The following is a 23490-nucleotide window of genomic DNA, read 5'->3' as shown; positions in this document are numbered from 1 at the left end:
TCAGTGATTGTAAATAAGTTTTAGACATTTTTTATTTGCCACCAACCACAATTACAGTACACTACATTACAGAAACACTATTGGAAGACAGACATATGGTGGTACAGCAATGAACCAAAAAACTATTAGTATATGAAGATGAGGAATATTCTCCCATATTGAAAGTGAATAAATGGCAACAGGCTAAAGACACCAGTGAATAAGTGTGCTGTAAATGCTTATGATCTACTTCATTTACATTAGTTATCAGGACCTCTCTTCTTAATACATTTGATTTTCTCAACAGTTACCTATAAAATGAAGCACCTTTAAAACTCCTGGGGTGGCAGACTGACATAAGAGTTGGCATTGTTGCCTCCAAAGAGCAAGGTCCTTGGTTTGAACCCTGAACACGATAAGCGATTTAGAGAATGGATTTACCCAATTCCTCTCATCTCTTATCTGCAAATAAATAAATACATGAATTACAACAGTCACAGACAAGATCATTTACAAAAGCTTTATTTTATTTATTTTTTTGAAGCACAAAACATTTTGGTGTCCAGTTTATAATCAGTGGAAGGCGCTCCTGCATGTTAGAACATCTTTGTTGAAAACACGGTTTCCCAATTGTACGTCAGTTCCTGTATTTCTTTTTCGTAAAGGGGGAACTTGTGTTGCAGTGTGAAATAGACAACTGAAATCCCCTAAATTCCACATAAGACAAGAACAATAAGTTAAAAAATCCCTAAAAAATAAAATAATGTCGAAATTGTGACACCACAGTGTACTGTAATGCTTTCAGCAAATCGTGTGTCTGGCCCTTTAAGAATCCAATGCTCGGTTCGTAGAATCTCGTTGCAGTCTGTTCTGTTTTTAATGATCTCGCGATAGCTTAACCTCAGTGGCGGCTGTGTGGCCCCCTGTCTTAGTCCCGGACGGAGTTGTTTCTGACGTTTGAATGAAAAACAGTGCAAATTACCTCCACTTTGGACCCAGGAAATAATGGCTTCAGCCTTGGAGCAGTTTGTGAACAATGTGCGGCAGCTCTCCGCTCAAGGTAGGAGGCTAAACTCATTCGAGTGGGAAGTATTAGCTAGTTAGCTTAGCATAATGCTATCCTGTGCCTTGCCGATAGCTAGGCAGCCAGACTGCTCAGAGCCTCTTTTTGCTTTATCATGTAAACACACCGTTAAAATGACTTTCTGTGGCTGCGAGAGTCCTGTAAAGTATCACCAGACGATGCGTTAGTACACGGGGACGCCTGTAATAACCGCGAACTGGCTGGTTTATCACACAAAATGTCAAAATCATACTTTTTGTTTTTGATCTAGAAAATAATTTATCAGGACTGCCTTACCGGTAGTCCCGCCCCCCGGCCTCACATGATTGGCTGGCGAACGGAATTAGCGAATCTGATTGGTTTAAAGTCATCTGTCAATCTCACTCGCATTACCTCTTGCAAGGCCTTGACAGGACACTTGACCGGCCTATTTATATTGAAATCCTCAGCCACAGCACGACGATTGTAAATTATTTTATTACTCAGTTTGCTTCCTACGTTTGTGAAGAATAGCCCCTCGACAGTCATAGACAATAAAATTACAATTTTATCATTAATTCGATCAAAACAATGAAGAAAATGCTTCAGCATACTTGCGGGTAAAGTATTGCCCTCTTAATCTCTGTGGATTATATTAAATTAACCTCATCATTTACAATGACTGTGATCAGGGGAATGCTATAATTTCTATAATACCATTTCTAGTTTTCAGTGCAGTTGCAGCATTGTGATTGTATCTCTCTTGTGTGCCACAGCATGTAATGCAATTTGCAATATAATGAGATTAAATTCCATTATAACAACCTAATTGAATTACAAAACAGCAGGACTGCCTAAAAACAAGTCATTTCTAAGATTGAATCTGCATCTAGCATTGTGATGTAAACTGTCCTAGATGTGAGATATGTGTCCTTCCAAAGGGCATGCAAGAAGGTCCAAAGTGGTTTAATTTCTTTCTTCTTCTCCTGCCCCCTCAACTCCCAGGCCAGATGACTCAGCTGTGCGAGTTGATCAACAAGAGTGGGGAGCTGCTGGCCAAAAATCTGTCCCACCTGGACACGGTGCTGGGGGCCCTGGACATCCAGGAGCACTCCCTAGGCGTGCTGGCTGTGCTGTGAGTAGCCTGCTCCATCCTGATTCTTTCCAGGGTCAAGATCTCTTCCTCAGTAGTGAAGTCTGCTGCTGTGTTTTTGTCTTGTGTGCCAGTTCTGTCCAGTCTTGTGTTCCTCTACACTCCTAACCTTCATGATGCTCCTTGTTTCTGCTCCATTTTTTTCTGAACTGGGTCAAGATTTGCTGTTATTGTTGTGTTTGCCAAAGGTGTTATTGTATTTTTTTGTGAGGGTAGAGGTGGTGAAGCCTCGGAGAAAGATGGATAACAAGGACATAACGGTGAACACAACTTTGTTGTCAGTTTTTAAGTTAAAAATGTGAGTTGCCAAGTTGGTTAAAACGAAATGCATACATGATCCAGTATTTCCATCGTGAATAAAAGGTGCCATTTCCTTCTGCTCAGTATTATTACATTTTTTATTATTATAGGCTGCCTGTTGCATGTAGCATAGCAAATCTGATGTAGACACAATGCAGCTAAAAGCTACTTGTTGCATGTACAGCTAATAAGGTAGGCCTGAACTAACATTGTAAGAAACAACGTGATCATTATTTAGTGAATCAAGAAATGCCAATGCTGCATCAAATATTAAACAGTTATGAAAATGACTATGTTTAAGATGCTGAGTATAGAAAACCCACAAGTGGGAAAAACACTAGTAAGTAGTAGTTTTTAGGGCTGTTAATCGAATAAAATACAATTTATGGCACATTTAATATCTGTTCAAAATGTACCTTTTAAAAGGAGATTTGTCAAGTATTTAATACTTTTATCAACATGGAAGTGGGCAAATATGCTGGCTTTATGCAAATGTATGCATATATTTATTATTGGAAATCAATTAACAACACAAAACAATGACAAATGTTGTCCAGAAACCCTCACAGGTACTGCATTTAGCATAACAAATATGCTAAAATCGTAACATGGCAGACTCAAGCCCAACAGGCAACAATAGCTGTCAGTGGGCTGACTTGACTATGACTTGTGCAAAACTGCATGGGATTAGCATAAAGTGGGCATGTCTTTAAAAGGCAGACTCGTGGGTACCTATAGAACCCATTTTCCACCAATTCTACCAATCGATTCCTTAGATTTTTATAGTTTCATATGATACCAGTATCTTCACTCTAGCTTTTAGAACTGAGCCAGATACAACCTCTAGAAGATCGATTGCATTAATGGGCTAAAGAAATTAGTGGCGTTAAAACAAAGTTGCGTTAATGCTTTATTATCGCGTCAACTTTGACAGCCCTAGTAGATTTACTCAGCTTTTACCAGTTGTGTTATGAGTTCCCTTCTGCATCGCTGAAAGGCTTTTGCTCACCTCCTTCTCTCTCGTTCCAGATTTGTGAAGTTCTCCATGCCAAACATCCCTGACTTTGAGACGCTCTTCTCCCAAGTCCAGCTCTTCATCAGTACTTGCAATGGGGAGCACATTAGATATGCAACAGACACTTGTAAGTTCAGACTAACCAAACCTCTTCACTCCTACATTAGGAAGCACGTTTGTATCCCGCTGGGGGTTTTTATGTTTTCAGTTGAACAAAAAAACAATTCCTGCACTGATCTATTGCTTATTGTGTTGAGAGCATGTACTCTGCTAAAATGTGCACCGTTGTCAGCTAAACTATGTCACCGTTTCTCATGCAACTACTTTACTATGGGTATATCAGATACTGGCTTTTTCCAGTGTCCGCTGACAAGCTCGGAAATGCTTTCTTAGTATCAATAAAAACTGAGAACATGCTGTGTTACGATGGTGGCATCAGTATTGTAGATCAGATCGGATATCGGGCCAATAATGACTCAAATATCTGGATCGGCCATCGGTGACAAGGGGGCTGATCTATTCAATTAAATTCTATGTTTATATACCATATACATTATATACTGACATTTTAATTCCTGTTAAGGTTTTGATCAATTTGTTGCTGCATTAAAAAGGGTTACACTTGAATTGTAATTCCTGGTAATTTTGAAGATTTTTTATTAAGTTGCTGGTGTTAGATTTATTATTTTTATGATAAATATAAATTCAGTAGACTAATCCCAGGTATCGCTGTCAGTATCGGGACTGGAAAAGTCGAATCGGTGCATCCCTAGGTGGTACTGGTCTAGCATATTGGTGTAGTGTTCAGCAATATCTCCTGCAAATAAATGGCCTTCCATTTCTGCAAATGTCTTAATACATTATTATAAATTTATTACAAATGTATTTTTACGTTAGCGCACTTGAACCGTTGAGAAAAATGGCACCATTGTATGAATTTATGCGTTTGTCTAGAGATGGTAGTAATGCATAAACTGCAATGAAGTGCAGGTGCATCTTGTACACGTGAGCAGTATTTTAAAGATAACTGACCACTGAAAGAGTAAATCAATAATTGAACACCTTCTGTTTCCTCTCACAGTTGCTGGTCTCTGCCACCAGTTGACAAACGCCCTTGTAGAGCGGAAACAGGTAAGACTGTTGATTCTGACTTCGGTGGGAGTGAAATGTTTACAGAGCTTTAATTCAAAATGTAATATTTTTTTACACTCCAAATGTTGATTTATTTTTTTTAAATTACTAATTTAGTGTATAAAATGTAAAAACCTAATGCTGGATGAAATATATAGGATTAAACTATATCGGCCTAATCCTGCAGGTTGACTCAAACCCACGACCTGAGCCACCACCCTGGTCCCGAGAGTTAACAGAACACACACCGACAAGCCATCCCCATTTTTATCTTTCCAACAGCTTGAACAAATCATCCAGTTTTGTCTACTCATGTATTGTAATCCACAGTATTCTTGTTGAGCCAAGAAGCTGTAACATAATTACAATTCTAAATTCTGCTACACGATTACTAACAAAAGCCCCGTTTCAACCACCGAAACTTTTCCCCGCACGTTTATTTAAATTTGAGTGTTTTTTTAGATGAAACAGGCGGAAACACTGAACTGCAGGCTGCAGAGTGTGTTGTTGCGACCACCAGCAGCCCTCGTCCCATGTCATGTTGCTTTTTAATACGTCAGCGGACTAATTTGCCTAATCTTCGCAGGTCTTTAGACCGTGGTGGAAACGCAGACAACAATGGGCTAAAATGTTCCTTTAAAAGTAGTCCCGGGACTAAAAATACCGTAGAACTTATTGGTGGAAACCTGGCTTATGTGCTGACATGAGATGTGCCCGTGTTGACATACACAGATATACTCACACACACCTTCAAATTCCTCCTATGCTGCATCAGCTCTTGTCTATGTTGTCCAATAGAGACAACAGAAAAACATCTACTTCTTCCCACCTGAAAAAGAGTGTTACTGTTTGTCTTCGGTGTATTTTGTAATGATTTTGATCTTTCCATGATATTCTCCTTACTGTGACGTGTCCTTGTCAACATGCCCATTATGTGTGTTTTAAAGGACATTGTGCAGTGTCCTGACAATGTAGCTTGGGAGTGGTGGAAACTATTTTTAATGTCGTATGCACCAAAAGCAATTTCCCCTGGGCGACAGCAAAATTACCGGTAGCACATTTTAATCTTATTTTTCGCCACTGTCCGACAAGACTGGTCCCAAATGAGTCATCCTATTGCTCGTACGCCTCTGAGCCTCTGCATCCAGGAGTTGCATGTTGTCCTTTTTCCGTCTCAATCTAAATATTTTAATGCATTTTAAAGTGCGGTTCAGGCCCAGACCGTTTTCCAGTGTGTCTCAGGAAAGCTACGGCTGAATAACTAACTGAATATTTGTTTTCCTCTCTGACAGCCATTGAGGGGTGTTGTCGTCCTAAAACAGGCAATAGACAAAATGCAGATGAACACAAACCAACTTACCTCAGTTCATGCAGACCTGTGTCAGGTGAGTCACTGCTGCGTCAGCACCACGGCTGTAATCCTAAATGGCCTCATGATTTCACTATGTTACTAAATGGGGTCTATTTAGCTGTATTATTTGTGATCGTCATCCACGTTATGCCAGTTATCCTAATTGTTTTTGATGTCCTCCTCCTCCCTAAATGCTTATTTGTTGAATAGGGATGTCACAAGTCGATTCCAAACTTCTGAAAACGTGACCGTATTAATTTTTCTACAGTACCCTACGGACCATCAGGACTCAAGACTAACGGCATCCCATCGTAATGGGGATGATAGAGAATGTGTTTGGGACGCTGTGAACTCGCTATTGACGCACCCTATTGGTTCCCTGATAATGCTACATTGGGAACAACAAATCTGTGTTGCAATCAGCAGGACAAGAGCCAGTTAGCCATTAGCTGTTAGCTCCATGCAGGACTGTGCTGCTTACCGGCTGCAAACAGCTAACATTAACCTGCCGATTTCAACACGGGAGCTGCCAATGATTTACATTATGTGTTCAGGCTCTATTCAGTAAAAAGTTGTATTTGGCGAAGGTAAATTCTAACATTATCATGATGTGTTCAAATGTAATCTTGTAAAATGTAGTTTTGGGTGAGAAACTTGAATAAATCCAATTTGAAGGAGATGATTTCACAGCAATATAAGTGGATGTTGAAGTACATGGGATTTATTGTTTTACTTTCGTTTTTAACCGTGGTATCGAATTCGTATTGAGAATTGTGGAATTTCACTGGTTTTGATATCGACTACTAAATTTCTGGTAAAGTGACATCCCTATTGTTCAATTTGCCATTTAACGGGTTATGTTAAATAATTCAAACACAGGCTTTAGTCCCAGCATAGCTCCTTTCCAGTGTGACTAAGTATAAGTTGTCCTCACTACATACCTCCTCTCCTTGCAGCTGTGCTTGTTAGCAAAGTGCTTCAAGCCCGCCCTGCCCTTCTTGGAATTGGACATGATGGACATCTGTAAGGAGAACGGAGCTTACGACGCAAAGCACTTTTTATGTTACTACTACTACGGTGGCATGATCTACACGGGCCTCAAAAACTTCGAAAGAGCACTGTATTTTTATGAACAGGTACTCTCTCACACACTGAAATACTCCAAATAAATGTACCGACATATGTACATGTAATGGCATAGCAAGCTTTCTTTAAAAATTGGTCATGCACTTTTAGGATTCATATAGATGATCGTGTGCGTCTCATTTTGTCTTTGTCAGGCAATAACCACTCCAGCCATGGCAGTGAGCCACATCATGTTGGAAGCCTATAAGAAATACATCCTGGTGTCACTCATTCTCCACGGCAAAGTGCAGCCGCTGCCCAAATACACCTCACAAATAGTAGGGAGGTTCATCAAGGTAAGGACAAACAGCGTGGATGGAATGGAGCAGTATTAGGGCTTTGCTGGTTTGATACAGCGGTTTTAAGTAACTTGATTTTCAGCTGATGCAAACTGTTAAAACAACCAGATAAAGCCAGTTAAGAAATGTACACCTAGCTAAAACTAATGCAGTTTAATACAACAGTCCTGCAGTAAATCCTCCCTTCATGAGGTTTTTAATGTTCTATTTTTGTTGAACCTGTTTTAGAGAGGCGTTGATTCAACTTTATGGTTATTGTGGAGGATATAGTTTGTGGTGTGCCTCGATTATTTTCTCCAACCTATTTATATCAATGAGGGTAAGCTCTCTGTATAATGCAATATGGTTCAACAGCACCACAAACTGCAGCATCCAAAATGACCATACAGGTTGTACCCTCATGCACAGCCCTTTGCTGTTTATCTGGGTTTTATGTAAAGAGTCAAATAGGGCACCAGTCAACTATTTATTATCAATGAACCTGATCATTATGTTGTCATCAATCATTATTATTATTACAGTCCTAAGTGCTTAGTTAACTAGCTGTAAACATCTTAGAATGGGTGTTTGTAGCTTCTCCAGTTTCTAAGCAGAGGTATTGTAAAATGTAATACAATATTTATACAGTATTTATTTGTAATAAATAACTGCAGAAATTTGACGAGCCGTTAACAGCCAATGACCATGAGAAGTTCGACTAATCAATGCAGTTGATCATTTGTAATTACTTGTAATTGGTTTTCTCGCTGTCCTTTTCTCTTGTTTTTTTTTCTCTCATCGTCGCCCTTAGCCCCTGAGCAACGCATACCACGAGATGGCTCAGATTTACACCACCAACAACCCGGCCGAGTTGCGCGGAGTGGTCAACAAACACAGCGAGCAGTTCACACGAGACAACAACACGGGCCTGGTCAAACAGTGCCTCTCCTCCCTCTACAAGAAGAACATCCAGAGGCTAACAAAGGTGGGTGTGGTCTTGTATTTCCATATGAGCCAGATGGTTTTTCGGCCAATCTTCGCTTCTCTATGTGGTGAAGCAAAGGTTTGAACTGTACTGTGTGTCTGCTGTTTTGATGTGGGTTAAAGGGCGTTTTTTGTTTTTGTTTTTATATCATTCTGTAGCTTCCCAGTAGTGTTTTTTTTATGTAATCTAATCTGAGCATTCACATTTTGGTATGGTATGTATATTTTAGTGTCGAAATGCTATTTTCCCAATCCCTTTGGAAAAATGTTCCCACGTGACCTTTCTGAATGATTAGGGGTAAAGGAGCTAAGCAATGTACTGCTGTGGACGATCCGAAAGTCACACAATAACAAACTAATAACTAACCAGTCGATACAGCGGTAGACCAGCAACTCCCGTGTTCTGCGAGGTAAAATTACTGTTTTTGTGAATGGAGTCTGGTCTCACAAAAGCAGTAATTTTACCTCACAGAATGGGGGGAGTATACATAGAACCACACTTAAACGTAGACGTAGACATCTGATAGCCAGCTGTTACTCGTGTTTCGAAAGCGGAGCAAAGCAGGTATGAAGCAAGAGCTTGTTGTTGCCAACTAGAGCTGGGTTACTTCATATCACATAATGTCTATGTTATGACCAGAGAGGAGACAGATTTTAGTGTTTCGGTTATCTTAATATCATGACTTAGCTTTGATTTGTTTTTTTTTTTTCTGGCTCTCTAATGCTTTGCTACAATAAACTGCTGCAATAATTCGCTTTGACTTCAATCAACCAAATGCAAAATCAACCAAAGAAAAGTAGCTGTACCTGAGGACATACTCCTCAAGGTTCAGTAGATCCTTCAGTCTAATCTCTTTTAATATCACATTTTTGTTTCATGCATGCTCCTGCAGACCTTTCTGACACTGTCTTTGCAAGACATGGCGAGTCGAGTGCAGCTGTCGGGCCCGCTGGAAGCAGAGAAATACGTCTTACACATGGTGAGTTGGTCAAACACGTCTGTACACTTGCGTGAAATGAAAAGAGTTTTGATCACTGCAGATTAAAGGGATCGTTGGGGTGTTTTGAAATGGGTTTGTAAAAGGTACTTATCCATAGTCAGTGTATTACCTACAGTAGAGGAATTAAAAGGAATTAAATGTTTTGTATGTGACTTTCTACCAAACAGCAGTTGACTTTTGATCCACATTAGAAATGTTCTGTTTCATTTTTGTTCTCCTCATGCTTCTGTGCAGATTGAAGATGGTGAGATCTACGCTAGCATTAACCAAAAGGATGGCATGGTGTGCTTCCACGACAACCCCGAAAAATACAACAACCCAGCAATGCTCCACAAAATTGACCAAGAGGTGAGGTTGTCCAACTCTGTTTACAGTGTTGTTTTGCTTTGCATTAAGTCGGTGTTCATTTCGTTAACGAAAACTATGATGAAAAATGTTCGGCAACAACCTTTTTTCCATGACTAAGACGATGACGAGGCGGCACTGACATTATTAAACACTCACAGTGACGATATCGAACATGCAGTATCATTGATGAAAAAAGACGAGACTATAATGTAGTTTTAAAAATCACTTTATTTTCGTCACCTTCCACCTTCTCTTCTCCTCTCTCTGTCTCAAACACACAATCACAGTCATCAGTCCTAACAATTGCAATTACTATAATTCATAAAGTTGGCAGTTTGTGGGTCGGGTTTGGTGGTTGATTGACCTGATTAACATATTTTTACATGTTGGGCGGGCAGATTGGCTCTCATAACGGACCAGTGGGAGCGACTGAATTAATAAGCACAGTCTGGAGGACTCGGAGTAACTGCAAAGCTGCAGTCTTAATCATTCCACCTGTGTTTTCATCAGATAATGTGAAATAAGTTTGACTAAAATTATTTGGTTTGGCTAGACTAGATAGACAGAAGTGTTCAATATAATCTCATGACTAAAAAAGGACATTTGACAATAACCTTATATTTTTATGTTAATAAAATGGACCAGAATTCACTAATATGTAGGACATTACTACTGACATTCCTGTAGTATTACGTTGCAACATCAGCTGTAGTAGCCATGTGTTTACTTCGTGTTTATTTGCATATAGAGCGGGGAAGTTAGATTCGATCACAAGTGGTCACTCAAGACGCATGTGGAGACGCATTCTAATGCCAGGTGTGAACAGGCGTACTTAAAGCTGTCCACTTGTGATTCGATCACCCGAGACGCATGTTAATGCCAGGTTTGAACAAGACCTAAAGCTGGGGAAACACCAACCCGAAATCAGAGAACTAGCGGCGATGAAGGCCGTCTGTCACCTTTGTTTTGGCCGACAAGTTGCACCCGAACACACCGCAAAGACTACAGCCGACGGCCAGTTGGCACGTACGTTCTGAGCCTGCGTGAGATGAAATAACTCTCCCTACCAGCAGGTCGCGGTAGTCTGTATTCATCATTTAAAGAGACAGAGGACTGCAGATATACATGCCGTTGTTATGATACGTACATGAAACAAAAACTAATACGCATTTTTGTCCAAAGACTAAGACTAAGACTAAATCTACAATAACTGCAAAAATGAACACTGCATGAAGTCCTATCATGATGTTATGTATGAACCCTGATAGCATGTTTGGTGGTAACTGCTTTTAAAGTGACACTTTTTTCTCCTTTTTTAGATGTTGAAATGTATAGAGCTGGATGAGAAACTAAAGTCTATGGATCAAGAAATCACAGTAAACCCACAATTTGTGCAGAAGGTGAGGCAATCAAATATATAACTATTCATTATTTTTTCTGTTATTTAGACGTCATTTTTTTATTTACACATGCATGGATGCATTTTGTTTTGTGGAATCTCAAATCTTTCCTTCCTCAGTGCTAGATTTACATAATTTTATTCATGGTGCAAAGATGCTTTTTATGTGGCAGAATTAGATTTAAATATAAAAAAAGAGAAGAATTTGGAACAAAGACTGATGTAAATGGATCAGCTATGTTTTTTTCTCAGCAGAGCTATCCAGATAATTCAGTCGTAAACCTGCTTCCTTGAAAAGGCCCTAAAGATAATAACACTATCAGCCATTTTGGATAGGGAAATGAAGCAGGAACCTGTTTTTCAAGTTGTTGTGTCGTCACGTAGCATTCTCAACCTGTGACACTTTATTGTTTTCCAGAGTATGGGATCGCAGGAGGACGATGTTGGTAGCAAAACATCAAGTTATTCCTGAGGGGCCTTGGACGGGGGGAGAGAACGCCGCAGCCACCCAACACGTTCTTCCCAGGATGAGTTGGATTTTTTTAAAAGAGGAAAACAAACAAACATTCTATTGCATAAGGACATTTGGTCAAGGAAAATCTAATTGTGTGGAATGATGATGATGATAAATTTGGTTATTCTTTCTTCACAGTGTCTTAAGGATAACAAATTGTCCTTAACAGAAAAGGAAAAAAGATTACAATTTTGTCAGTGTTTTATTTATCAATGTTCAGGTTGGAGCGCCACTGCTGCATTAACAGAAACCACAATAATAAAAACTGGACTTATTTGTTCCAAACATTACGTGTGAATAATCTCACTGTTTGTATTGGTTCTGCTGCATGATGGCCGTAACAAGAGGGCATTACATGACGTAAAACATCTATGACTGACGAGGAATAAATCTGATTATATTCTACATTTGTAAAGACTGCAATGATCCCCCTCTCACTCCTTTTGGTTAGAATGTAGATATCATCGATAGCAAATCTGCACACATGGACATGCCCTTGACCAAACTCGGCACAATGGAGGAGTCGTTCACAATCTGGTGCACTGTTTTTTTGTTTTTTCCTTTCCTTTTTGTTTTGTTTTTTTTAGGTTGGATCCACTAGAGGTCGCTAGAGCACTGTATAGAAAACCGTTTTGACAGCTTGTTATTACAAGAGGTGAAGTCAACAGATGAAACCAAACTGTCATGTCATTTTGGGAGTTTGAGCTTTTGCGGATTGTGGATCTGTTAATAATAAATTGTTTAAGAATATAGTTCTGGGTTTCATGGCTTTGTGAAAAGATCTCTCATCCCTTTTGATTCAACATAATAGGCTACACTGTAATAAAGGTGGATATCCCATCCACTCTTTGAGTGTCACATTGTAACGTTCTTGATTGATAAAATGAAGCTGATTTAGCCAATGAGCTTCCAGGCATGGGCGGATGTGGTTTTGCCGGAAAAATGGAACCAATCACGACGCAGCATCCACCTCGCGGAGGCGGGACTAGAAAGTTGTCACACGCCAATCAAGCGCAGCCCCAGCCTCTCATTGGTCCACTGATATGAATGAGGTGGGTCTTGACGACACTACCGTTGAAATTCCAGTGCTAACCAACTTTAGCCAGCTTGCTAACATGTAAGAACCACATATACAGACAGCGCTGCTCTGGACTTAAATTATATTGTATGTCCAATAGAGGAATATTGGAAATGAATGTTTGATACTGCGCAAGCCTCCGTTCCTGCCACCATGTCCAGTTAGCCTGAACATTCGGTGGATAAACGAACCTGGCAACCAAGCCAGCCCGTTTCCAGACTGGGGTCTGCGTTTGAGGGATTTGAACAGGTTTTCGTCACCCCAGAGAGAGGACAACAGCATCAGCAGGGTGCTGTGGACTACCATGAGTCCCGCAGGCTGTCCCCATGTCAACGGCTTCAAAGTGGACAACTGGAAGCAGAACCTGAGGGTCATTTATCAGTGTTTCGTTTGGAGCGGTTCAGCCGAGACCAGAAAACGCAAGGTAACCAGTCACAGGGAACCTAGAACCTAACATAACCTAACGTACGCCACACTGTGCTTGTTTGTGTGTTTGTGTGTGTGTGTATTTGGGTTTGCGTGGACGGTTCCCCGCCCTTCCAAAACAACACAAACACCCGACACTCTGAATGCCAAACTCTCAGTCAAACACTATCCCACTATCCTCGGTACCTAGCCTCAACCACAACACCTGACAGACTCTCCACAGCAGCCAGAACTGAAGCTAACTACCAGCAGTTCACGTTAGCTTCCTTCAAAAGCTACCGACCGCATAATAGATCAGAAAGCTGCTGTGGGATGTGTTTGCATTGGATCTGTGCCTGCAGTGTGCTCCACTTCCTCCCACCAGCAGCAGCAGCAGCAGCAGACCGCAGGGCAGCATTACACGGTGGGATTTCCTCGCTTGGGGGGACATTAATTGATTTAAAATCAACTACTCTCTATACCTGTTATCCTGCAAAACCCGAGCACATAATGACAGATGCATCATTGCTATCTCTGCACTTGGCATGACAGGATCAATATAACTGGTAAAGCAATAGGATGTGTGTGTGTGTGTGTCCTCACCAGTCAGCCTACATGGGTACAGTGTGTGATCTTAAAGGTCCCATACTATGCTCATGTTCAGGTTCATACTTTTATTTTGTGTTTCTACTAGAACATGTTTACATGCTGTAATGTTAAAAAAAACACTTTATTTTCCTCATACTGTCAGTCTGAATATGCCTGTATTTACCCTCTGTCTGAAACGCTCCGTTTTAGCGCATTTTTACAGAATTGCAACAGAATTGCGTTGATAGGCAACAGTTTGGGTCCATGTGTACTTCCTGTCGGCTGATGACATTCACATACACTGCAACCAGGAATAAACTGGGACACATTTAGAACGTTTGTTTAAAATTGTGTCAAGAGTCTAATATTGTATTTTCGTGACATCACGAATGGGCAGAAATCCTGACAGCTTGTTTCAAATGCAGAGTTTCTGAATACGGGCTGTGTGTATTTCCCTGTAGATTGGGTGGTTCGATAGTTTCACAGTATTTATATAGGACTTAAGCCTGCAATAAAAAAACAAGCCTGCAATAAAAAAACATGAAAATATCACTTTTTTATAATATGGGACCTTTTAAGAGAGAGGTAAACACCTTTTTATTGACTCATATTTATTGTAAAGATTCCCACAATATTAACATGTTGTGCTTGTATCTTCAGTGTGTGTGTTTGGCTGCATGCATCCTGCACTCAAATTTGCTCCAGGGCAACCCAGTGTCCCCTGTCATCTGCCATGGGATCAGTGGGAGCTGGTAGTCCAGGAGGCATGTTTACTGAAATAAATGGTGTAAATGTTTGCAGGGTCTCTTCCTGCCATAATTGCCTGATTCTCTGTCCTGGCCCTACCCTGAATAGCAGACAAAGCTGGCAGAAGGGCTCACATCCCTCCTGCGCATTACCTCCCTATGGCACTACATTTTCATTGATCGTGGCTCAGTTTTCCACTCAGATGCGAGCATGCATCTCACAGGAAGCCCTTGCATGTATTCCATTTAGGGACTTGCTCTAAATGTCTCTGAAGACTGTGTTTTCCATCACATTCATTAATCATATGTAGGGGTGTAAGAAAATAACGATATTAGGGCTGTCAATGGATTAAAATATTTAATCGCGAGTAACCATATGATCGTCCATAGTTAATCACGACTAATCACAAATTAATCTCACATTTTTTATCCATTAAAAATGTACCGTAAAGGGAGTTTTGTCAAGTATTTAATACTCTTAGCAACATGGGAGTGGGCAAATATGTATATATTTATTATTGGAAATCAATTAACAACTCAAAACTGACAAATGTTGTCCAGAAACCGAGTCTCCCCTATACATACATGCCAACCTGATGATAATCACATGCAGTTTGGGGCAAAAACCAGGCAGTTTTTTTGCATGCAATATAAATGTGTTATTTTTGCCTATTGACAGTTTTCTTAAAAGTAAATTTTTAAAAACATTGCAATATATCGCCTTGCTTACACTATCGCAGTATATTGAATCGTATCCCCTGTATCATTATCTTATCGCCAGATTTTTGCCAATACATAGCCCGAGTCCTATGTTCTTTTCCAGTCTAACCTTAGCCCTAGCATGTGCTTCGGTTTGTTTGTGTTTGTATGGAAGCAATCCCAGGACCCATAAGCTTATCGTGCATTATTAGCCACTGGAGGAATACCATGGGTTTATGCAGATGTTCCAATCTAGCTGCTCCCACTATCGATCCCCTCTGGTTATCTGTAGCAGGGTTACAGAGGAGCAAGACAAATGTTGCATATCCGTCAATATCCCTAGAAAAAAAAAAGATTACATCTGCCTAAGTTTTCTCCCATCATTTTGAAAGAGAAATCCCATCATTCACTCTCCACTCTAAGCTGACCGTCACGATCAACACTCAGTCTGCATCAGACTGACCTTCAGACACGGATTGAATTTTAAGCATTCGTTCACCTTGAGAATTCAAAGGCTCCACTCTTTGGCTTGCTGCAGTGTCAATCTCAGAGGTGTCTAATCAAATCTGAATGAAAGTTGCATTGGATTTTATCAGTCCACCACGAAACAAATGCATTTTTCCCAACACACTGCAATGGAGAACGATGACTGGAGCCTTGCAGGATAAATGCATTTAAATTTCCCCCATGATATAACATTAAATGATGCCACATTCATAATTACCCATCTTCATGTTTCATTTACAAATAATCCCACTACATCAGCCAGTAGGAGCTGCACATGTATATGTGTGCACCAAGCCACCGCAAAATAAAACCAACTAAATCATGTATTCATCCTATTCCAACTCTGAGCTCAGTGCCAGAATCAGCATTACTTTTCTGTTAAGTCCTGTTAAAGGTGCTCTATGCGATATCGGAACATTAATATAGCAGCAAACAACTATTTGCTATGTAAAGGAGCCTCCCTGTCTTTGTGTGTTGTAATCCGAGCGTCTCTGTGCTTTGTTGACATAGCTGGGTCGGCTGCGCGTGCATGTTCATGCATGTGAGCGTGCCCCACTGGTTAGCTCATGGCTGCCACTCTGCTCTGCTCTCGTACGGCAGTTACAGCTGATAACGTTGTACCGAACGAAGACATCGTCACAGAAGCTTAACACCCACCCTCCAGTTCCTCCTAAGGTTAACACTGTTAGCTCCGTCAGCCCTGTTGCCTTTGTTTTCACTGTTAGCGCTGTTAGCACTGTTAGCTGCGAGCCGCCAGCTCAGCCATCGCCATGTTGAGAGCCGTGTGGAGGCAATAGAAATGCCACCAATCTCGCATTTAGCGAATTCACACCAGAGCAGCGGCAAAGTGCAGCTTGCAGCGAGCTACCATGCAATGTCTATGAAAAGCTACGGTGGCGTTCCCGAGCTCTGTGAGCTGCGGCCATTTGATTCAGATGTAATTATTGTGGCGAGCCGCACTTCGCAGCTGCCTGGTGTGAAATCGGTGTAAGGCTGCATCCACACCAGATCAAGTGTTGTACAGTGGTGTGGGGGAGTCACTTCAATGGCCCATTAACTTTGATGATTAACGTCTTGTTTGCTCACGGCTGGGTTGTACAGCTCTGGATTGCCGGTTACGTGATTAGCCACCATAGCGTAATGTCGTGATGGTTTGCGCATCTCCAAAAGTTGATTATTTTTCTACTTTCCCGCCGCAGACTGCTGCGTTTTGTTTTTTTTGCACCCCTCTGTGGCCGCTGTAGCCCAAACGCACTACCCCCATTAAAAATGAATGGGCAGACATGCGTTTTTGCTGCACCGCCTGATCTGGTGTGAATGCAGCATAAGGCTGTCTTCTGTCAGCCTGCATCACGGCTGCTGCCTCCACTTACTGTAGTTCAGCAACACAGAAACGGAATCATTGTGAAAGAGGTCCAATGGGTTGTAAACTGGAAGCTGGTGGCAAAAAGACAGAAGGTCAATGAAATATTTCACGTTAGCGCAGTGTACTCCTGGCATTAACAGCTGTTGAATGCAAATGTGACTTCAATTGCAGTCATTTTCCTATATACATCAAATATCACTTTTATTTTGAATTGTAACTTCCTTCTCACCTCCTACACTACATGTCTTATTTCTGTCATGAATAAGCAGTATTTGGTGAAATGTCTTTGTTTTGGAGGGAATAGTCCTTTAATTCACCTCCTCTGGATGCAGGGCAGCAGGCCTTCACCTTCAATGGACCAGACAGATGTTGTTGCATTTGGCTGACAGTGTGATAACGTCCTCACTTACACTTCTAAACAGGATTTTTCCAGCCCATTACCCTCTACTGCTCTTCTCAAATAACATCCTTTCCGGCAGATGGCTCGTCACTGACATCGCAGGGCTTGCGGAAATATGACATGGACAGAGCTTTGGGTGTCACAAGGCCTTACTGAGTGGGTGGCCTCTTTAGTTCGTACATGGCCAGCGTGCTAAATCAGAACTACTGTAGGTCCATAACTACTCCAGATACTCAACCGGCATGACAGCAAAGGATGTAAGGATGAGTTGACAGACGGGCAGACACAGATTCCTACATGAATACGATGTTCTCAGGGACCAGAGAAATTCACATGCGCTCCGTTAACACTGACAGTTGGAAGAATGAGTGAGGAGAGATTGTTGCATATTGATGCCTTTTCATAATTCATGTGCTGTCTAAGCACTTACGCATGGAGGGGTGAGTGTGTGACTGGAATAAGAATCAGTGTTTTTTGGTTTTCTGCTTTTTCCATTTTGAATCTATGTCCTTGTTTAGGCTGGCATGCCGAGCATATGCTGAAATAATCAGCATCAGAGGTTGGTTTTTAATAGTTAATATGTAAAAATCTGACTTGAATATTACTTGAATCTGATTAAAGATTCTTTAACTCTCTGAGGAAAGTGATTAAACATATTTCCCAAAATGTCAACAGTTTCTTTAGACAGAATGTAATGGATAGTAGACATATTTACACTTTAGACCTGAAATGTCATTTTATTTGTATGTCAATAGACAAATGAATAAAGATAAATGGATCAACAGCTAATCTAATAATTGATGAATATTTTAAGTATTTTTTAAAAAGAAATGTAAATGCTAAACAATCCCTTGATCCAGCCCCTCACTTGTGGAGATTTGCTGCTTCTTTATTCATTATTATTATGTAATATCTTTGGGTTTTGCGTTGTTGGTCGTGCATAACAAGTCATTTGAATGTGTCACCTTGGGATCTGGGAAATATTTTGTACACTATTGTCTGACATTTTCTAGACAAAAGATTGTAGCAGTGATGCATCAGATGCTGCCGTAGCACCGTCATTCCACTTTCAAACCAGTGTGTTAAATGCATATTCTCACGCAACATTAGCTTGCAACAGCCTACACAAAGTATGTTGGCATAGGGGGCACTAGGCAATGTAGCAGAACAGCGGAAAATAGGAAATGCTTTGCTCAGTTCCTATTTTACAATGTTTTCTATGCTCTTTGTGCTTTCCAGCACATATTTATTCCACTGAGATTTTGATGGCATTTATTTGGTGTCAGCCATTCTCAAATGTTTTTTTTCCTGTTGGCACCAGCCAGTATAGGTGGACTGGGACACTACTACAACTCAGTTTTGACCACTGCAGTCCACTTTCAGACACACCAATAATTCTATTCCAATCCATTTTCATCCATTCTCTTTCTATTAAAGGGATAGTTCTGGTGTTTTGTATTGGGGTTGTACAAGGTACATAGTGTATTACCTACAGTAGATGGAGATCCACACTGCCCTAGTTTGGAGAAGCAGACAGGAGTTCGCACACAGAAGCAAAGCAATGTACTGCTGTGGATGGGGACAGCAGCGAAACGTATTTTAGCCACGTAAAAGAAAGGCTCTCCTAAAAAAAATCAATATCAGGATAAGTGAATGCTATATTTAGCATATTCTCACTGCTTTACCTTGCCATCAGACATCCCTTCTCTCATCCCACTGCCTTGATCGGTTAGTTAGCTTTACCCTTTAAAACACCAAAGTGAGCTGTAGACCAGCAACTCCCGTGTTCTGTGAGGCAAAATAGCTGTTTTTGTCAAAGGATTCTGGTAGCTTTGAAGAGAGCGATATAACTGCTTCAGTTCCCCGTCAGAAAGGGCTTTCTGATGGCAAAGTAAAGCAGTGAAAATATTCTAAATATAGCACACACTTAACTGATAGGGATTGTTTTTTTAGGTGGCTGAAATCCGTTTTGCTGTCCGTTTTATACATTGCTATGTTCCCGTGTTGGTAACTCCTGTCTGTTTCTCCAAACTGGGGGCGTGCTGACCATCATCTACTGTAGGTAATACACTGACTATGGATATACTGTATACCTAATACAACCCCACTTTAAAACATCCAAACTATCCTTTAACTATTACATTCTGCGTGTATGTTCTTTGGGAGGTGACTGAAGTTTTAGTTAGCAGAACACATTTTGTGAACACATCAAACAGAATTTGACATTGAAATCAACCTTTTGCAAATTAGCATCTAAATTTCTAATATCTTGTCTTAGATTTTCTCCCTCCGTCTTTGTCTCGCCTCTTTGCCCTCCGTATCTTCTTCCACCTCCTCTATGTCTTTTCTGTCTCTTCTCCTACTCTCCTCCTCCAGGCATTGCTCATTTCTTCTCACCTTCTCATATTCATGCTGGCTCGTTGGCATGCCAGCTTTACATCTGCATGCTTTTGAACTATCGCTATCAACCCTCCATCTGCAGTCATGCCCACCCCCCCTCTCCTCCTATAACCTCATCATTCCAACATGACTATCAAACAGAATATATAGGAGGAATGTGTTAATCAGGGCATGGAGCAAACCTTCTGTGTGGAGTTTTCGTGTTCTCCTCGTGTTAGTGTGGGTTTTCTCCGCGTTCTCCGGCTTCCTCCCACAGTCCAAAGACATGCAGATTAGGTTCATTGTTGACTCTAAATTGCCCGTAGGTGTGAGTGTGAATGGTTGTCTGTCTCTATGTGTCAGCCCTGTGATAGTATGGCGACCTGTCCATGGTGTACAGTGGTTACAAGTAATGGATGGATGTATTAATCATTAACAATCATATACTGCAATTTAGGTTTACACATTGACTACATGAACCGTACATGATCACCACGGGCTGCTTTAGCCATTATTGCAGCAAAAAACATGTAAGGGCCTGAGGTTTTTTTTTGGCCTATATTCTTTCACTCAATGACTAAGTCTCACATACTGTACAGCCACACACACTTATTTTTCTATCACATACACACATAAAAAGATGTCTCTGTTAGATTGCTTTCCAGCCACCTATTGTGATTGTGCACAACATCCCAGAGGTTGAAGAAAAGCTATGTAGGATGTTGTTTTACTTAGATAGAAAACTGATTATTTAGATAGCGGTAGAATCCAAAAAATGATGAAGCTATGTCAGGATTGGCCTTAACAAATGATTACAATTGTAACTGAAGAGACATTTGACATTTTCAAATGTCAAAAACAAAATGTGGTCCACCACAACTTCCTACATGTGTCAGACCAACTGTCACACCCACGCAATGTAGATCTCCCTGCTGTCGTTGTATCAATCAATCAATCAATCTTTATTTGTATAGCACCTTTCATACAGGTTAGTGCAGTTCAAGGTGCTTCATAGATAACTGACAAGCTGTAAATAAGACAGAACCAGTGTGGACAACAGAAAAGACAATTCAGCAATTTAACAATCGGGCAATTTGAGACCAATGCACGCGAGGCAATAAAATGATAAAAAGAAAATGGAATCAATATAATGACTGTGATAGTAGAAGTAAAACAGTTTGAAGTAAAAACTAGATTAATAAAATAACAATAAAATAGAATAAAATTATACAACTTAAATACAATAAAATACATCATTAATAAAATTATGCAACTTAAATACAATAGAATAAGTGATTAATAAAATTACAATATAATAGAATACAATTACACAACTTAAATACAATAGAATAAGTGATTAATAAAATAAAAGAATAAGAATAAAATGATACAACTTACAATAACATAAGGGATTAATAAAATGACGAATAGAATAAAAGTATACAATTTAAATACAATAAAATAAAGGATTATAAAATAAAGAATAGAATAAAATGATACAATTTACAATAAAATAAGGGATTAATAAAATAACAAATGGAATAAAATTATACAATTTAAATACAATAAAATAAGGTATTAATAAAACAATAAAATAGAATACAATTATACAACTTAATAAAATAAGTGACTAATAAAATAACAATGAAATAGAAGAAACATTTACAATTTAAATACAATAAAATATTAAACTATACAACATAAATATAATAAAATAAGTGATTTAATAAAATAACAATAAAGTAGAATAAAAATGAACAATTTAAAACAATAAAATAAGTGATTAATACAATAACAGTAAAATAGAATAACATTTTACAACTTAAATACAATAAAATAAGTGAATAAAATAATAACCATTATTAATCAAAGGCCTGGCTGAATAGGTAGGTTTTAAGTTTACCTTAATTGATTATGGAAGTATGGCTGTTACCTAACATGGTGAATTAGATCATTTGTCTGTTGGTGCAACACTTCTAATCATATTTTCCCTCTGTCTCTCTTTTCATGCCTTCCCCTCCCCCCTCTCTTCCAGGCCAAGTCGTGTATCTGCCACATGTGCGGCGCCCACCTCAACAGACTCCACTCCTGCCTCTACTGCGTCTTCTTCGCCTGCTTTGCCAAAAAACACATCCACGAACACGCCAAGAGTAAAAGGCATAACCTAGGTAAGGCATCCACACACTCACTCTCATACACAAAAGCGTTCATAGGTGCAGTTGGAGCAGGTGTGGTTCGAGGGCTCTGTTGTGCACATGGTGTAACACCAGGCATCCAGACCTGCAATTAGCCCCCGTTGCTTAAATGAGTTGGTCCCTGCCTCCTAAACAGACACACTCACACTTGTATAAACATGATGCACACACACACACACACACACACACCGTCAGTAATGCTGCTTCTCTCAAAACAAAGGCTGCTAAAAGGGCTAATTACACAGCTGAGTGGCTAATGAAGATGTAGCCTGGTGTGATTGCATAAAGCACTGACAGTTCATAAACACCAGAGCGTGTGTGTTTATATGTCTATATTTAAGCTTTAAAGGAGACATATCATGCTCAAATTAAGGTTCATACTTGTATTTTGGGTATCTACTATAACATGTTTACATGCTTTAATATTCAAAAAAACTACATTATTTTTCACATACTGTCTGTCTGAATATACCTGTATTCACCCTCTGTCTGAAACGCTCTGTTTTAGCGCCTGTCTCTGTAAAGCCTCCTCCCAAAAAAGCCCAGCGTGCTCTGATTGTCTTGCGAGAAAATATGGCGCACCTTTGCAAAGGTAGTTCTCAAGCTGAGGGTGGTATATTCTAATGAGCCTGCGTGTGACATAGGAAGGGGAGTTAAATCTGAATGGCTTGATGAATCTGATCTAGGCAGCCCACAAAAAAACTGGCTGGGTTGTCTTATTTCACAGTTTGTGGGTTGCTAGGCACCCCTGATACCCAAATGTATGTGCACAAGCACTGAAAAGGTGACTTTTTCATGATATGTCCCCTTTAAGTCGGTTACATGTTGGACTTTTTCACCAGCCCAGCTGTGACACAGTTGTGGTTTTGTGATGCCTTTTAATCAAGCAAAATAATCAAGAGCAACAGAGAGTGCTATTGTTACGCAACCTGGCGCAACTTAATTGCAACACAGCGTAACAGGCTTGGCCTCATGGGGGATTTTAATGTCACCTGTGCATTTGGCCTCGTGTAGTCATCATTAGAGTGAAAACATTCATTAGTGAACTTACCAATGAATGAAGACAGAGGCCTGTCTCGGTGGCTGAATTAAAATGAAGCATTTACATGGGATAAGAATCTACTTTCATTTGGTACACCTCCCCGTTTTAGCTTCCTCCGCCTTGTTTTGACAGGATTATTATTCCAGGCCAGAGAAAGTGATGTAAAACATTGCACATCAGTGATTTTCAGTAATAATCTGCTTTGGATTTAGTGAAATATTCTCCCTTAAAAATGACAGAGGAAGCGCCTTTGTAGCAGAGTGGTTACAGCGCATGCCACATTACCGCAAACCGCAACTGTTTGACAATTTGTTGCATGTCATATCCCTTTCTCTCTCTCTCCCACCATTTCTCTCTACACTGTCAAATAAAGGCAAAAAATGACCCAAAAAAATAATTTAAAAAATGACACAGAAGGCTTCTATTTTCAGAGATGCAACAACAACACTGTTTCACACCACCACT

The 23490-nt window shown here is 40.1% G+C and overlaps 2 protein-coding genes across 6 annotated transcripts in view; both read left to right on the top strand.

Annotated features, from left to right (window-relative positions):
• The first annotated feature begins 853 nt into the window (after window positions 1–853).
• cops3 (COP9 signalosome subunit 3) lies at window positions 854–12372 on the top strand. The gene is made up of 12 exons (XM_037755962.1): window positions 854–1039; window positions 2027–2156; window positions 3504–3616; window positions 4571–4620; window positions 5913–6005; window positions 6928–7107; window positions 7252–7392; window positions 8186–8359; window positions 9252–9338; window positions 9594–9707; window positions 11027–11107; window positions 11525–12372. Exons 1-12 carry the CDS (start codon window positions 985–987, stop codon window positions 11576–11578), a joined length of 1272 nt encoding a protein of 423 aa, XP_037611890.1. The 5' UTR covers window positions 854–984; the 3' UTR covers window positions 11579–12372.
• Window positions 12373–12686: 314 nt separating this feature from the next.
• usp22 (ubiquitin specific peptidase 22) overlaps window positions 12687–23490 on the top strand; it is a 74830-nt gene continuing 64026 nt past the window's right edge. For 3 of the 5 annotated variants that reach the window (XR_005204782.1, XR_005204781.1, XR_005204780.1), the window contains exons 1-2: window positions 12687–13122; window positions 21824–21956. Coding sequence is in view for 1 of the 5 variants with exons in the window: in XM_037755961.1 (XP_037611889.1) it covers window positions 13003–13122; window positions 21824–21956 (253 nt within the window). In the remaining 4 variants the exon portion in view is untranslated. The remainder of the gene's footprint in view (window positions 13123–21823; window positions 21957–23490) is intronic. The other 2 variants (XR_005204779.1, XM_037755961.1) reach the window with 1 other exon arrangement.

The sequence above is a fragment of the Sebastes umbrosus genome, chromosome 20 (assembly GCF_015220745.1).
Source record: "Sebastes umbrosus isolate fSebUmb1 chromosome 20, fSebUmb1.pri, whole genome shotgun sequence".
Classification (NCBI taxonomy): Eukaryota; Metazoa; Chordata; class Actinopteri; order Perciformes; family Sebastidae; genus Sebastes; species Sebastes umbrosus.
This window is presented reverse-complemented; position numbering and strand designations above follow the sequence as displayed.